Genomic DNA, 16,619 nt, shown 5'->3' with positions numbered 1-16,619 from the left:
CTTCCTGTTTTTAATAATTTTTCTTTGTCTTTAATTTTTGCCAATTTGATTACTATGTGCCTCGACGTGTTTCTCCTTGGGTTTATCCTGTATGGGATTCGCTGCGCTTCCTGGACTTGGGTGGCTATATCCTTTCCCATGTTAGGGAAGTTTTCGACTATAATCTCTTCAAATATTTTCTCTGGTCCTTTCTCTCTCTCTTCTCCTTCTGGGACCCCTATAATGCGAATGTTGTTGCGTTTAATGTTGTCCCAGAGGTCTCTTAGGCTGTCTTCATTTCTTTTCATTCCTTTTTCTTTATTCTGTTCCACAGCAGTGAATGCCACCATTCTGTCTTCCAGGTCACTTATCCATTCTTCTGCCTCAGTTATTCTGCTATTGATTCCTTCTAGTGTAGTTTTCATTTCAGTTATTGTATTGTTCATCTCTGTTTGTTCTTTAATTATTCTAGGTCTTTGTTAAACATTTCTTGCATCTTCTCGATCTTTGCCTCCATTCTTTTTCTGAGGTCCTGGATCATCTTCACTGTCATTATTCTGAATTCTCTTTCTGGAAGGTTGCGTATCTCCACTTCATTTAGTTGTTTTTCTGGGGTTTTATCTTGTTCCTTCATCTGGTATATAGCCCTCTGCCTTTTCATCTTGTCTGTCTTTCTGTGAATGTGGATTTTGTTCCACAGGCTGCAGGATTGTAGTTCTTCTTGTTTCTCCTGTCTGCCCCCTGCACTGCTTTGGATTTATTTAATGGCTATGCCTAATTAAGGGAATTATCCATAGGAAGTAGCTGTTTAAACTAGTGTTCTCAAAAAATAAAATAAAATAAAATAAAATAATGTTCTCATATAGTTATTTAGTAGCTCAGTTCATAGTGATGATATGTATGGCACTTTTTGTTATATTTGAGGGAAAAATGTTAGAAGGTTAGTAAGGCTTTAAGGATATCAGAAAGGGCGTAGGGAGAGAACATTTAATTATTGAGTAAATTGAATGCTAGGAGCATTTAAAGCTTTAAGGGCTCTACTGTCTTTCAAAACAATTACATTAATTGCTGTTGTTTTTTCCCTACAACAGGCTCCTTTTCTTTCTCTGTTCTTTCTGGAAAAGTCATGGTTCGTGAAATCTATTACATTACAGAAGACATGTCTATTAGGTAAGAATAAATAAATAAATAAATCTGGGCCCATCTTAAATAAATTTGAAATATTTCAAAATTTTTTTTGATTATGATACTGTATTGAATATGACTTGCTTTTTCATATTAGAAATGTTGGCCTTTTCAAATAAAGTCATAAATCAAAAATCATTTTCTTCAGTGACTCATACTTGGTGAATTGATTTTTTTAAATGTTTCTATCAGTGGATTAATTTAGCTAAGGTTTAAGCTGGCAAAATATTATTGAATAGCAGCTTATGGAAATGAATAATCTTATATCATCTGTAGTTTTAAATATTGAGCCATTAGATTACCTGACCATTTTTGTTGTAGAATTCATTGTGGTCATTTGTTATGTAAGCAAGGATTGGAGACGTTGATAACTCTCATCCATTAGTTCCTTAGTATAGATAGTCAGTTTTTAGAATTTTTTAGCGCTTACTAGCATTTCTAATTTTACCTTAAGGCGGAAATGAAATGTGAATATAGTAAGAAATGATAGTTCATATGTTTGATATATTCTGTCTTCTGTAAGCCTTGAAAGAAAAGCTTACTCTTATTTTTGTGATTTGCTTAAAATTTGTTACTTAGATAAAACTTGAAGATATGGAATTAGTTGAGAGGTGCTAGGGTTTGGCAGCCCTCATACCTCACTTATAATGGAGAGGTAACTTCTTTGTGAGTCTAAAATTATTTCCAAGTTAAAAGTAAAAAGTAAAAGTTAGGCTATAATTCCATGCTTCTGGGATATGAAGTGTTGTATCATTGTAGAAATGAAAGAAAATCTTTAAAAGTTTTCCCTTAGTGTGCTAATATCCCCCTTTGAAGATTTGGCTTTTAGTTTATATAATTTTAACTCCTTTTTTAAATTTAAAAAATTTTAAATTTATAAAAAAAGCTTTTTCTGTTAACACTTTATTTTCCTGTTATATGTAATGTGGTATTACAGTTTACCTAAATAGAAGAATCTAAGAGCTTTGCAAATCTTCTTTTCCTTTCTTAACTAGAAGATTATGAAACATCTTTGTATGCTAGTGTCCTGTTGAAAATTTTGTGTATTTCCTTATTATCAATTGCCTGCATTTTATAATAACTAATTAAGAAATGAGTTAAGTAAATTGTTACTTAAGCTTTCATTTCTGTAATTTATCTTGCTTAGAATTCAAGATGGATTTATAATTTTTCGGTGGTGGAAAATGTATAACCCAAAGCAGAAGCAACATGGTGAGCTTTCATTTTTTCATGTGTTTGAAATCTTCAATCATATAATCAGAATTTTCATTTGTAGATGTTGGAATGTCTCACATTTTGTAATAGTTAAAAATATTTTTAAAAGCTTTGGAGTTTACAGAACTGATTTTAATACCCCTTGGCTGGAAATCCTTCAGCAGCTTTCCTCCTGCATGGTTAAATGTAGTTTCTTTAGCCTGTTATTTACTTAGGGTTATTCTCAGTATGACCCTTACCTACATTTCCACCCTTACCTCCTATTACATCTATGGACTTAATCCCATACTGTGGTTAGAGTGGCCTTCCTAGCACTCTTTAATCATTCTACTAAGACACTTCTCTTACTTTTCAGCTTCTTTGACTTTATTTATACTTTTACATGACATTGTGACTAATTCTCATTTATCTACTATGGTAAGGATGAGCAGAAAAGAGGAATTGCAGACTTTGACTCTCTTCTGGTTCTGCTTTTTATCATCAGAATTTTCTCTCAGAATATTGTCCTCAAATCTTCATTTCACAACTGTAGGTGTTCCTGTCTGTGAATGTACCCTTCCTTCTCTACATTAACCACACCAGTGGCCTCAAGGAGAGTACACCTTGTCTTTACTTTCTAGAATATTGATTCTCAAACATTTTTGATCTCAGGAACCTATTACATTGTTCTAAATTATTGAGGATTCCAAAGAGCTTTTATTCATGTAAGTTATATCTATTTATATTTACTGCATTCAAAATTAAGCCTGATCATTATAGAAACATTTTTATTTCATTAAAAATACCTGTCGTAAATCCATTACATATTAAAATAAATAACAATCTTAATGAAGAATAACTTTTCCAAAGCAAAAAAATTAGTGAAAAGAGTGACACTGTTTTATATTTTGCAAATATTTGAAATATCCTAATGGAAGATAATTGAATTCTCACCTCTGCTTTTATATTCAGTCTGTTGTACCATATACTTCATGTAGCCTTTAAAAAACTCCACTGTCCACTCATGGGAGAATGAGAAAAAGTCAAACATCTTAGTATAATACTATGAAAATAATTCTGACTTTGTGGTGCTCCGGAAAGGGTTTCAGTATCTCCCCAGAGGTCCCTGGACCATACTTTGATAACTACAGAGATTTTAAGTGGGACCTGGGAGTGTAAGGTCAAAAGAGGACGAAACCCCTCCACCTTTTCTTTGTGATGAAGACCTCTGTTTCTGGCACCCCATTGAGATTCTGAAATGGTGGTTGGCTCTGTATAACTTTGGAATTTTGCAATTAAATGTTGGGTTTTGTGTGTGTGTGTGTGTGTGTGTGTGTGTGTGTGTGTGAGCTCATCTAGGAATCTTACCATCATATATAACTTGTTTGTATAGGAAAATAGATTTAAAGTTCCAAAAGTTTTAAAACTTATCAAAACTTTGAGCTATCCTAAATTACTTTTAGATTTTGCTATTGTTTCACCATTGTTTAGTCTTTTTTTAAACTGTCATTTCCTTGCTCCCACGTATCTTTTGCCCCTCCTATATAATACGTAATAATGTACTCTACCTTGAAAAGGTTGGCATTAGTTGGTTACAATTTGACATCTGAAGAGGTAATGAAATCAGAATGATTAGAAGAAATATTGGCAAATTTCATGTATGGAAAAAGTTTCCTAAAAATTAGAGTTGTACATTAGATAATTTTGAACAGAGGCTGAGTGACTTCATATGATAAAAGTATTCTGTGGGACTTTGGAATAGGATTTTTACAATCTTTCATCTGTGATTAAGAATGGCTGGCTGTATGTTATTACCAGTCTTCAGTCTGTGATTTTAGAATATCAGTTGTTAAACCAACCTTTTTACCTCTTTTCTTAGCATTTACTAGAAGCATTCTCACAGGAAAAAAAAATGTTCTTTAGATATTATGTTAGTGCATTGGGAATCTTTTAAGTTTTGACTTTTTATGAAATCTGAATAAATTCAAAATTTTGAGTCACTTTGCTACACTGTTAACCATGTTAAATGTTGTGGAGAGAATTTTCTTGCCTTCTTTTTTTTTAATTTTTAAGTCTTAAAGTTGGCAGTTAAGTAAAGATATCTTACACTTTAGAGATGGTTAAAGCTCATTCCTGAGAGCCAAGTTTTTTTGAGCTCAGTCCCAGCTTCTAACACATTTACTTAACTTTGTGCAGGCCCAGTATTTCTGCCTCTGATTTAGTTCGAAAAGTCCATCTGATTTGTCCCTTAGAGATAGGTTACTTTAGGAGAATATTTTTCCTCAGCACATCATGCTTCTTTTAATCTTGTAGTCTGTTTGTTAGGTGACTTGCTGTTTTGACTTAATCTTTTTTTTTTCTCTTTACATGTTTAGTTAACATAAGCTTTGTTGTTAACAAGGTTACAGTGGAGCTGAAACAAAAATTCTCTTCATTTATATAGCTTGTTTGTGATAAAAAAAACTATTTGTATATTTATATTAGGAATTTTATTCCCAATTTTTTTTTTTTTTTTTTTTTTTAGTGTTTTAAAATGTTCATGTGAACTGATAAAGCTGTAGGGGGTGGTGGGGTGAGGAAGCCCATTCGGCCTTAGGGCACCTCCACCCCATGCTTTTTACCCCAGGATTCCAAGGAACACAGTTAGGAAACAATCAATTTTTCTCAAAATCTATTACCAATTTGAAAACAATTAATGTTCTCAAAACCCCTCATTTGGCAGATGGAAAATCAGAAACTACTGTGATTATAGCTGGTAAAATTGGGACAAAAACCCAGGTCTGCTAACTTCCAGTCTAGTGCTTCTTATATTTATAAGACAACCTTGTCAAATGTGGCCTAAGAAGGTTCCTTAGAGATTCTTATGGATAAACACTGATCACAGCTTATGGGGAGGAATGAAGACATTTGCAGTATCCAGAGGCAACTGCACGACTTAAACTAAGCCTACTGCGATTGCCCATTTCAGAATTTTCTTTGACACAGGGAATACCATCCTAAATTGTTTATAGTCTTTTTTTTTGAAGAAAATAATTCATTTTATCATGAAATGTAACATCTTAAAGTGGATTGCTATTCACCAAAACACATGGATGAGGGTCAAGAGTAACTGACCCAAGTTCTTTAGGAAAGAGGTAACTTTTGATAAAAATCTTTACCTAATTGAACAGATTTTTATTTTGAATTCACTTTACTGATCATTGTGTTAAGTTGGAGTGGGGGATAAAAAAAAGAGGTGCTATGCACATCTACTTGAGGAAATACATGCGTACAAACAATTGTAATGAAAGAAAAAGTGGAGCAATGAGTGTGTGTTAAGGAAAAATACTGAGAACCGTCTTCAAAGTTGGTCCATACCAACTTTGGTATGGACCACTTGGTGTGGTCCCAGCTGGTTCATGGTTTGATGATGTTGAAAGTTCTGCCCATTGGTCAAGAAGCAGAATGGTAGATGGAGGGCTGTTGTGAAAGTTCCATCTCTTAGGCAGCATGCTTGGTGATGACAGTGAGTAGGATTGTGTCATGCAGAGGTGGAGTGGGTGGGAGGGTAGCTCAGATGGAATAACTGGTTTGACCAATGGCAATAAGGTTGGAAAACGGATGTTTAGGAATTAACAACTCCATGTGGTGGTAAATATAAGGTGAAGGAATAATAGGGGATAATTTGGAAGCTGTGTTATGGAGGATATTGAACACCTGGCAGCCACTGCCGTGAAAGGTTTTTGGGCAGGGGAGTGATATGAACTTAGCTCATTTCAAAGAATATAGCAAAATGTAATCACTACTTGAGATGCATAACCCAAGACTAATGTAATAGCTCAAATATTAGCCCTTCCTTGACTGGCTCTCCCCTGTCATTTCTTTGTGTCTTGAATTCTTTTTGTCACTCTTAATGTTAACATAAATCTGTGTCTCTGCTCTCCCTCTGTAATTGTCCATAATGTAGAACAGAAATATTACCATAATTTTTGGATATTTTATGTTTTTCTTAATATTGAATAACATTTAAATTATTTTTTCCAAATTGTTCTTTCTCATTTTTTTTTATGCCAACGGTTTGCAGTAGAAAAAAGATCTCACCCCTCCATTTTACAGTGATGTTAAAAGTTGGTAGACTTTATCAGTTATCACTTTTATAATTCTAATTATTTGCTCATAGTTTTACCTACATTTAAAAATTTAAATGTATGTGCTCATGAATAGCACAGCTTTGATGAATGGTCAAAGAAATTTCTCTTCCATATGCTTTTAAAAGATATTCTTTGTTGTAAAGGATGACGTTCTTAACAATGTGTTCACAGTTACACCCTTCAAAGGTAAAGACACAATGCCAAATAACAGTGCAGGAATAAGCAGTTTGGTCTAAGTACATTATTAGTCTAGCATTTATAAGGGACAGAATTTATCAGTAGAATATAGTGTAGAGGAATGAATAGGCTGCAAAGTAAGCTTTTGATAAAAAGTTGGACAATATTATGGAATATAGGTTAAAATAGTGAGCTCTATTCAGTAGCAAGACCTTACATTCTGGATATTACTTCTTGCTGATTAAGGGAAGATCCATGTGCTTTGACAGTTAACCCAGCAGGAAGTAGAGATGATTGATAATTCTTGGTGGAAAATTTAGAAGCCTAACTGGGGCATGTGCCTGAGAAGATACATGGCCACTAGCCTTCCAAGGAGACAGGCCCCATTGGTGGGTAGGACCAAGATTTTCATTAGGAAGTTTTAGAGCTGCTCTATTATGAGAAAAGAGGTGTGTTAAGTGCTGAAACTACTATGCCATAGAGCTTGGTTGGGATAATTTAAGCCAGGAGCAGATTTAAAGTTGTCACTTGTCCAGTTTAACCCTTTAAAAAAGAGAAAACAGAACACATCTAATTCATTTACCATAGAGTTTGTTGTAAAATATGCCCTAGGTCACGAATTAGTGATCTGTTATAGATGGTTGTTGGCTAAAGGCCACTTAATGAGGATATCAGTCAAAAATTTTATTTTTAGGGTATTTAATTTTAAGGGACTCTTTTGGAAAATAAATAGCAGGGCCAGTTGCCTCTTAATATGTGGTGATATATCATAGTGTTTAAATTCATACTAGTCTGACAAACTAGGCATGCATCCTTCTTATCCAGAGGAATTCTTGGGCTGTTGAGAAGTGAAAGGATGATGGTAAAGTATGTCCCTTTCTGTTATTTTGTTGCTTAGAAGTTTTAGCCTAATATAATCTAGTACTTTTAAATTTGTAGCATCTAGATCTTGTTTGTTAAATACATAAAGGAAATAAAAATCCCTGAACAATTCTTAAAAGGTCAGCAGACTATTTTGTCTTTGTGCTAAGTATCGATTCTAAGTATTACAAGGCTTTGTCAGCACTTCTGCACTTTAGATTTTTTACTGCAAATAACATGTGTCCCAATTATATAATTAAATAAGTGCCTTTTTCCTGATTTCCCTTTGGAAAACAAGAAGTCTCAATTAGCTGTTTGCTTAGGAGACTTAAGCTGTTCTACAACATTCATTTACTTTTTTCCTCCATAAATTAACTGCTTGTTAAGAGCCTTTTATGTCTATACTTCTGTCTATTGGGTATTTTATTAAAAAATGAGTTTGGGAAGCCCATTATGTGAATGTTAGATGACAAGGAGTATGAGAAAGAGAAGATTTCTGCCTTCAAGGGTAGAGCAGTGTTAATGTAAAGAGAAGATTTAAAAGAGCCAGTTGATTATACCTTTCTTAAATTATGTATAAAATAAAGTTTTCCATTCGACTCCCAGTATCATCAGAATGAATGAAACCTAAAAACTGCTTTTAAAATTTCCAGGAGAGATAAATGTCAGTGAGAAATCTAGTGTTACCAGAATTTAACAATTAAATACTACATTTAAGTTTTGACTATTGATCAGTTTTTTTTTTATAAAATGCAAGGAAATAACTGGACCCGTTTTGTACATTTCTGTTTTCAGGGATTAATAACTTTTTTGCTTTTGAAATAGTCATTACATTTATTAATATAATTGATAAGTAATTTTATTTTGTGGTTAAGAACCTATTTAGAGACCTGGATTTTAGTCTACTTCCTAGTTATATAATCTTGGGCTCTGACTGCTAGGGTTGTTGTGAGGATTAAATGAGATTATATGAGTAAAGTGCCTAGAACAGTTCCTGGAACATAGCAACTGTTCGATAGAGGTGAGCTGCTTTTGTTATTATGATGAACATTATGTCATATTATGAAATGAAAAATTATTTAAAAAGAAGAGAATTCAGTACAAATCAAAAGTGAATACATAATTTATATGACTAGTAAGGATTTGACCTGCAAAGTCAAGGGAACTAACTAGTATTTATGGTATACAGCAATCCTACAGGTAGGTAGAGGTATTCTCATTTTATAGATGAGATAAATGAGGCTCAGCATGGTTAAGGTACTTGCCTTAGGTCACAGCATTGGTAAATAATGTTACAGGAATCCAATCTTATATCCTTTCTACTGTTTATTTACTGCCTCTTTCTAATTCCTGGAGAATCTAGTGTAGGATTCCCCAACTTTCTTCTTTCCCCCCCAAAAAAGCTGTATATGTGTGTTGCTGAAATTAGGCCTCTGTACACTGGTGCTGGATTAAATCTCAGAGACAGAGTTTTGGGTGAAGTAGAAGGAAATAGCTTTATTACTTTGCCAGGTAAAGGGGGCCACAATGGGCTAATGTCCTCAAGACTGTGTGTCCCACCCTGGAGCGGGTAGTGAGGAATCTTATAGTGTTCAAGGAGCAAATTGTCATTAGCTTGTGGACATTCTTCTGATTGGTTGGTGGTGACGTAATGGGGAGTCAGCATCATCAGCCTTCTGGTTCCAATCAGTCTGGGGTCTGCGTGCTTGTGGGCAGCATACAGATAATTTCTTCCACCTGATGGGGATTTCAGTATCTGCAAAACAGCTCAAAGGACATGGCTTAGAATATTATCGATAGTCCTTGAGGGAGAACTAAAGGTCCTTGACTTTGTTTAATGGCTAAAGTATTATTTTGTCTGCTTGACTATTTCCCTTTCTTTCTGCATTTTCCACTTCTTTGATTAAATTAATTTGACTAAAGTTTTTCTAGAGACAAAAGGCAGGCAGAGGACATGGGTGGCTCTCTATTCTGAGAAGTTCTCACAGGGTCCTTCTTAGTTATGTGTGTGTGTGGGTATGCATGCATGTACTCACATGTCTATATGTGAGAGATACATGCCTTTGAAACCTATCTGTCTTTTGGTATAGTGCTCATCTATCTGTTAGGACAGGTGTTTATTTATCAGGATGTGCCCTGTTGACCTGGGAAGGTATCCCTGTCTGTGTGTGGGGTACCTCTGCATGTGGGCTCTGTATGTACACACTTATCTCTGTGAGGGTGATGCTCTGAGTACTGAATATGCTAGTACAGTACTACTTGTATTCATGCATCTGCATGTATGGCTCTGTGAGAGTATATGTATATGTATGTATGTGTTTGTCCTTGTGAGTGGTTCTGTGTTTGAGTGCTTAAATGAGTGAATGCCCCCCTCTGTATATGTGCTTTTTCCTATGTTTCTGTCTCTATGGGTGTGCTCTTGGGCCACCTTTTTGCATCTGTGTTTGTTGGGATAGGGGTTGACGGATGGAGAGGGAATTGCCATATGGAATATTCCTGGGGATGGCAGAAAGCTGGGATTATTGACAGAAAAGATCCTGGGCAAAGACTCTGAAGAGAATAAGGCCATGTAAGCTTGGAGATCAACCAGGCTTGGAGATCTGATTTACTGTTTAATCACATAGCTTGCTGGCTGGAATATTAGTAATTCAGGTGAAACAAATAGAAGCAATAGAACAAAGAAGTTGAGTGTGAACTCAGCTAAATCTCTCTATTTAAAAATATGAAACCAAATGCTGCTTTTAAAGTGCTTATAGATTCACTATTTCTTCAGTATTTTTTAAAGTGATTTTTGGAAGGAAAAGAGTGGTCTAGGCATTTTGTTCAATCTTACTTAAAATTTAAAAGCCCATCTATTATTTCTGTTTAAGAATTTAACATATTTATTGAGCCCCTTCTACATACCAGGCACTGTTTTAGGCACCAGGGATAGAAGAGTGAACACAACAGGAAAAAATCATCTCTAATGGAGTTTACATTCTAGTTGGGGGAGGTGACAATCAATAATAAATAATGCAAAAAAAAAAAAACAGTTGGGAAAATGGGTAGGGATTGTTGAGAGGATCTTGCATTGTTTTAATATTAAGTATTTAGTGTTTATCAGTGTTTTCAAAATACTTTCAGAGATTAATACCTTTATCTTTGTACCTTGTTGTCTTTAGTAAGTTAATGTAGCCATATTCTTTCGTATCGGTTATATTGAAAGAAGAGAATCAGAAGTGCGTGTCCAGCAAGTTGAAGATCAAATTGAGAGTAATCCTGTTTCCATTTTTATACAGTCATCATTTGTTTATTCATCACTGCTGATCCAATTAGGAGCTAGTCCAGACTCTTGATTTTCCCCATGGCTCCTTCTGTAGCTCATCCACTGGCCTTTATAGTATATTCCTAACGATCAAGGCATTTGTATTCAGGGATCATGATCAAGTGTTCCAAAAGTAAATTTGAAAACAAATGCCTTAAATGAGTTTTGAGGTAAATTTTGATTGAGTTACTTTATGACCTTGAAGAATTGCATAATGATTAATTCCTACTTGTATAGATCAAAGTGGGAATAGAAAAATAACCTACTTTGCATTTATTATGCTTCCACATGTTGGGTTTCCAAAAAGTCTTAGATCTATTTGTTTGAGGATATTTTTGTTTTACTTAGGAGTATGATTTGTGATAAGATGCTCTGTTCCTCTTTCATACAAATGAGCCCTACTATGTACTAAGAATTGTTCTAGGCACCAGAGATACAATAGTGAATAAAACAAGTTTTTTCTCTTAAAGAGCTTGCTTCATTCTGAATCCTTGCTTGGGAAGGATTCAGATAATTAGCGAGTAAATATATGTAGTATCGAGGAATGAGTGAGGAAAATATGGCATTGAGGAGAGTCAGAGTCGGGTCAGTGGAGTAGAGAGTGCTGTTTTGCAGGGAGGGTGCTGTGTACATAAGGAAGTCGGGAGAGGCTTCATTGATAGGGGATGGTTAAACAGAAACATGAAGCAAGTTAAGGAAATGAGTTATTGTGACTATCTGGGGGAAGGACATTTCCTGGTTGTTTAGGTTCTGGTTTATAACCAAAATGGAGGCCAGTTTATTGGAGGGAGGACTGGAAGGGGAGAAGAGTGCAGATCCTATAAGATTTTATAGGTCACTTTTAAAGGAACTTGGTATCAATGAGAGAGGAGACCATCAGAAAATTAGGGAACAGGAGAGTGACATGATTTTAGTTAGGGTTTTTTTTTTTTTTTTTGCGGTACGTGGGCCTCTCACTGTTGTGGCCTCTCCCGTTGTGGAGTACAGGCTCCAGACGCGCAGGCTCAGCGGCCATGGCTCATGGGCCCAGCCGCCCCGCGGCATGTGGGATCCTCCCAGACCAGGGCACGAACCTGTGTCGCCTGCATCGGCAGGCGGACTCTCAACCACTTCACCACCAGGGAAGCCCTAGTTAGGGTTTTTGAAAGATCTGGCCACTGTGTAAAGCACAGGCATAAGGGAAATAAGGGCAGAAGCAGGGAGAGTAGTTACGAGGCTATTGTGTTAAAACAGGTGCAGGTTGATGGTGACTTGCGCCAGAGTGGTGAGGAGTGGTTTCTGGATATATGTTGAAAGAAAAGCTGACAAGATTTGCTGATAATATCTGGGACAAGAAAGAAAGAGAGCAGTCAAATTTTTTGGCCTGAGCAATTGAAAAGATTGACTTGCTGTTGATAAGGTGGGGAATATTGTGGAGTAGGTTTGGGTGAGAAAATCGAGTGTTTGGTTGGGTATGTCAAGTGCGTGATGCCTGTTAGACATCAAATTGGAGATATTTGAGTAGGCTGCTGGATATTTGACCCTGACATTTTGAGAAGAGGTCATGAATGATTACTGTAGAAAGGTTTAAAACCTAATGAGTGATAAAGTTTGATTTACTTATTTAAAAATGATAATGAGGGCTTCCCTGGTGGCACAGTGGTTGAGAGTCCACCTGCCGATGCAGGGGATGCGGGTTCGTGCCCCGGTCCGGGAAGATCCCACATGCCACGAAGTGGCTGGGCCCGTGAGCCATGGCCGCTGAGCCTGCGCGTCCGGAGCCTGTGCTCCGCAACGGGAGAGGCCACAACAGTGAGAGGACTGCATACCGCAAAAAAAAAAAAAAAAGATAATGATATTTATAACTATTAAATCTTAGAATACTTCATATGTATTTTAAAAAAGTGTGTTTCTTATTTTTGTTTTAATTTTAAGAATTTGACCTACAGCAAGAAAAAGGGGAACACACTTTATGTAATAGCTTAGGGATCGTCTTAGCTTTTAGCCATTTGATAAGTCTGAAGAAATAGGAGAGAGAACATAGGTCAAGAGCTGTCTAAAAAATATAAGAAAAGTTACAGCTCTTAAACATTAGTTTTTTGAAGGATTGTGTTTATCTCTTTTTCCTCTCTTGTCTCAGGAAGTAATGAGGGAAAAAACCTTGATTGGAGTAAAACTAAAAGCATTACTGTATAAAAATATGAATGTGTTGATTCATTTTCCTCAGCTTATTTTTGAAATATGAGTGGCAGTGTATTTTTCGTTTGTTAATTTAAACTAAAATTTACATTTATTTAGGGTGTTTGACATCTCATATGCTGTTTTGCTAATAATTTGAGAAGAAATTAATATTGGTGAAATTTGGTACCTTACTAAACCACAGCTTAAGCTACTAAAATGAAAGTTGGTAATTCTCTTTACCCATTTAAAAAAATTAAATTATTCTAACTGGTCATATCTAATTTTAATTGCTTTTCAATTGAATTTGTTTGACAGGGATAAAAACAGATAAAGGTTGAAAAACAAGTCTTAAAAAACACATGTATCATTTATAACAAAATAAAGCACTGATTGTGGTACCTTTCTTCTGACCCTTTTTGGTTGACATGAGATGCACTGTCTTAGATTATTTCCTCAGTAGGAACAAGTGCCCCATCTATACTTTATAGATGGATTTATTACTATTGTCACTTATATTTACTATAATTGTCTTTTATTTGAGATTACTATTTGAGTCTCTACAGTTTACAGAATCTTTGTTTTAGCATTGTGTAGTTTTTAAAAACAAACTAGTATTTATGAAAAGTCCTGGTTTCTATGATGCACAAGTTCAAATAATAGTGTGATGTTTAAATGCATCATACTTTGAACAATTTACTATTTATATTTTAGTATACACTTATGGCTATATTGGAGTAAAGTTTTACTCTGTTATTGGCATTGTGCTGTTCTTAGCATACAGTCTTTAAGTTTTGTTGTTATACACCCAGAATGTAGAAATTCAGATTGTTTTTAGAGTGCTAAATTGAAATACTGTAGTAAATCAGCTTTTTTCTTTCTTTTGACCATGTTTTATTGCTTTTAAAATATTATTCCCTTTTATCATAGACTTCTGTTTTAAAAGAAATCATTTGAGTTACTTTAGCTGTGGAAAAGATTTGACTTAAAACTTTGACTAAAGTTTTTAAAAAGTTGACTAAAAACTTTTTTTTTTTTTTTTTGTAATTGATGTCTTTAGATCCAAAGGCAGAAACTAGATTATACATCACAGTCAATGACTTTGAATTTCATGTGTATAATCGTTCGGATCTTTATGGACGTCTTCAAGAATTGTTTGGTTTGGAGCCAACAATAATTCTACCCAAGAAAGAAGATGATAAAACACGAGAAAATGGAAGAACAAGAACCCAGTCCAAAATTGAAAGGTTGATTGTCAGACTTGAATTTTATTAATCTCCAACATTTAAACATCCACTTTTATTAGAGTATTATTAACACTGTTTACCTAAACACAGCCTAATCTTTCTTTGTAGATTAACTAAAACTTTTATTCTCACAAATAAGTATATAGTTCTTCAAAAATTTCAAATAATACAGAATTATGTAATGTGAAAAAGCAGTCCCGGTCTATTCTTCTCACCAGTTCTACTTCCTTCTTTGTTGATAACTACTATCAATTTGTTTTTTATTCTTTTGAATGCACATACATAAGTCTATACATACATATACATAGCTAAGGTGCATATAGAATTATATTATTTTATTTTATCTGTTTCTGGGCTCTCTGTTCCGGTTCATTGACCTATTTGTTTTCTTTTTGTTTTTTTTCTTCTGTTTTTTTTGTGGTACGCGGGCCTCTCACTGTTGTGGCCTCTCCTGTTGCGGAGCACAGGCTCCGGACGCACAGGCTCAGCGGCCATGGCTCACGGGCCCAGCCACTCTGCGGCATGTGGGATCTTCCCGGACCGGGGCACGAACCTGTGTCCCCTGCATCGGCAGGCGGACTCTCAACCACTGTGCCACCAGGGAAGCCTGACCTATTTGTTTTCTTTCAACAGTACCACAGTGTGTTGATTACTGTAGCTTTACATTTAAGTCTTGAAATCAGGTAGTGTCAGTCCTCCAACTTTGCTTTTCTCCTTCAGTGTTGTCTTGGCTATTGTGGGTCTTTTGCCTCTCCATATAAACTTTAGAATCAGTTTGCCAATATCCAGGGGTTTCGGTAGGGATTGCACTGAATATAAATCAAGTTGGGAAGAATTGACATCTTGACAGTATTGAGTCTTCCTATTAATGAACATGGAATGTTTCTTTAGTTATTTAGTTCTCTTTGATATCTTTCATCAGAGTTTTATAGTTTTCCTCATGTAGATCTTGTAGAAAATTTGTTAAATTTATACCTATTTCATTTTCTGTGGTGCTAATGTATGATATTATGTTTTTAATTTCAAATTCCACTTGTTCATTGGTGGTATATAGGAAAGTGATTGACTCTTGTATATTACTAACCTTGTATCCTGCAACCTTGCTGTAGTCATTAGTTCTAAGAGTGTTCTTGATCAGTTCTTTCCGATTTTCAACATAGATGATTGTGTCAGCTGCAAACAAAGAAAGTCTTATTCCTTCCTTCCCAATCTGTATACATTTTATTTCCTTTTTTTGTCTTATTGCAATAGCTAGAACTTCTAGTATGAATTTGGAAAAGAATGGTGAGAGGGGACATCTTGCTTCATACCTGATCTTAGTGGGAAAGCTTCTCGTTTCTCACTGTTAAGTATCATGTTAACTGTAGGTTTTTGTTGGTTGATATTCTTTATCAAGTTGAGGAAGTTCCCCTCTATTCCTAGTTAGTAAAACTAGAGGTTTTAATCATGAATGGGTATTGGATTTTGTCAGATGGTTTTTCTGTATCTGTTGGTATGATCCTTTGATTTTTCACTTGTAGCCTGTTAATTGATTTTTGAATGTTGAACCAGCCTTGTATACATAATAGTTTTATTTATTTATTTATTTATTTTTGCGTTACGCGGGCATCTCACTGTTGTGCCCTCTCCCGTTGTGGAGCGTAGGCTCTGGACGCGCAGGTCAGCGGCCATGGCTCACGGGCCTAGCCGCTCTGCGGCACGTGGGATCTTCCCGGACCGGGGCACGAACCCATGTCCCTTGCATCGGCAGGTGGACTCTCAACCACTGCGCCACCAGGGAAGCCCTAGTTTTATTTTTTTTAAAGTAGATGATGAGGATGTTTATTCTCAATTAAATATTTAGTGCATATTATGTCCCAGGCACTGAGCTTGAGGTACTGGAGATACTGAGAATATGACAACTGTTCTATCTTGAGGGAATTTACAACCTACTGTGGGAGTTAGAACACTTAGCAAGGAATTTTAGTGCAAGAAATATAACAGGGACAAGAATAGAATTCTCTGGGCACACATAGAAGGATTCGGGAAGGTAGGAACCTTAAAGGTGAATGAATTAAGCAGAGAAGGAGTTGAAAGTTCTACCATGGAGAAGAAACATCATATGCAATAGAGAAGTTGTTACTGAGACTGGAGTGGATTACTTGAGGTGGGGATAAATTAGACTAAATGTTTAGCAGGATCTGGGTTAGAAATATGGCCTTACCCCAGGTCAGCAGTGTTGTGTTGTGATTGGAGGGAGATAAGACTGGAGGCAGGGAGACCAGATAGAAGGACGTAGTAACAGTTCAGGGAAGAGATGATCATCAACTGGGTTGTTAGCAAGGGGAAGAAAGAGAAGGAGATGGATTCCAGATACATTTAAGCAGATGAATACTTAAGAAAGTG

The 16,619-nt window shown here is 35.6% G+C and overlaps 1 protein-coding gene across 8 annotated transcripts in view; it reads left to right on the top strand.

Moving 5' to 3' along the window:
- BLTP1 (bridge-like lipid transfer protein family member 1) overlaps positions 1-16,619 on the top strand; it is a 207,902-nt gene that overhangs the window by 25,883 nt on the left and 165,400 nt on the right. For all 8 annotated transcript variants that reach the window (XR_016393200.1, XM_089911536.1, XM_089911537.1 and 5 more), the window contains 3 exons: positions 1,071-1,149; positions 2,312-2,376; positions 14,048-14,234. Coding sequence is in view for 7 of the 8 variants with exons in the window: in XM_089911536.1 (XP_089767662.1) it covers positions 1,071-1,149; positions 2,312-2,376; positions 14,048-14,234 (331 nt within the window). In the remaining variant the exon portion in view is untranslated. The remainder of the gene's footprint in view (positions 1-1,070; positions 1,150-2,311; positions 2,377-14,047; positions 14,235-16,619) is intronic.

The sequence above is a fragment of the Delphinapterus leucas genome, chromosome 5 (genome assembly GCF_059928025.1).
Source record: "Delphinapterus leucas isolate spDelLeu-1000000601 "Yukka" chromosome 5, BTC_Dleu_Yukka2, whole genome shotgun sequence".
Classification (NCBI taxonomy): Eukaryota; Metazoa; Chordata; class Mammalia; order Artiodactyla; family Monodontidae; genus Delphinapterus; species Delphinapterus leucas.
Note: the sequence above shows the minus strand (reverse complement) of the source record. Positions and strands in the feature narration are given on the sequence as shown.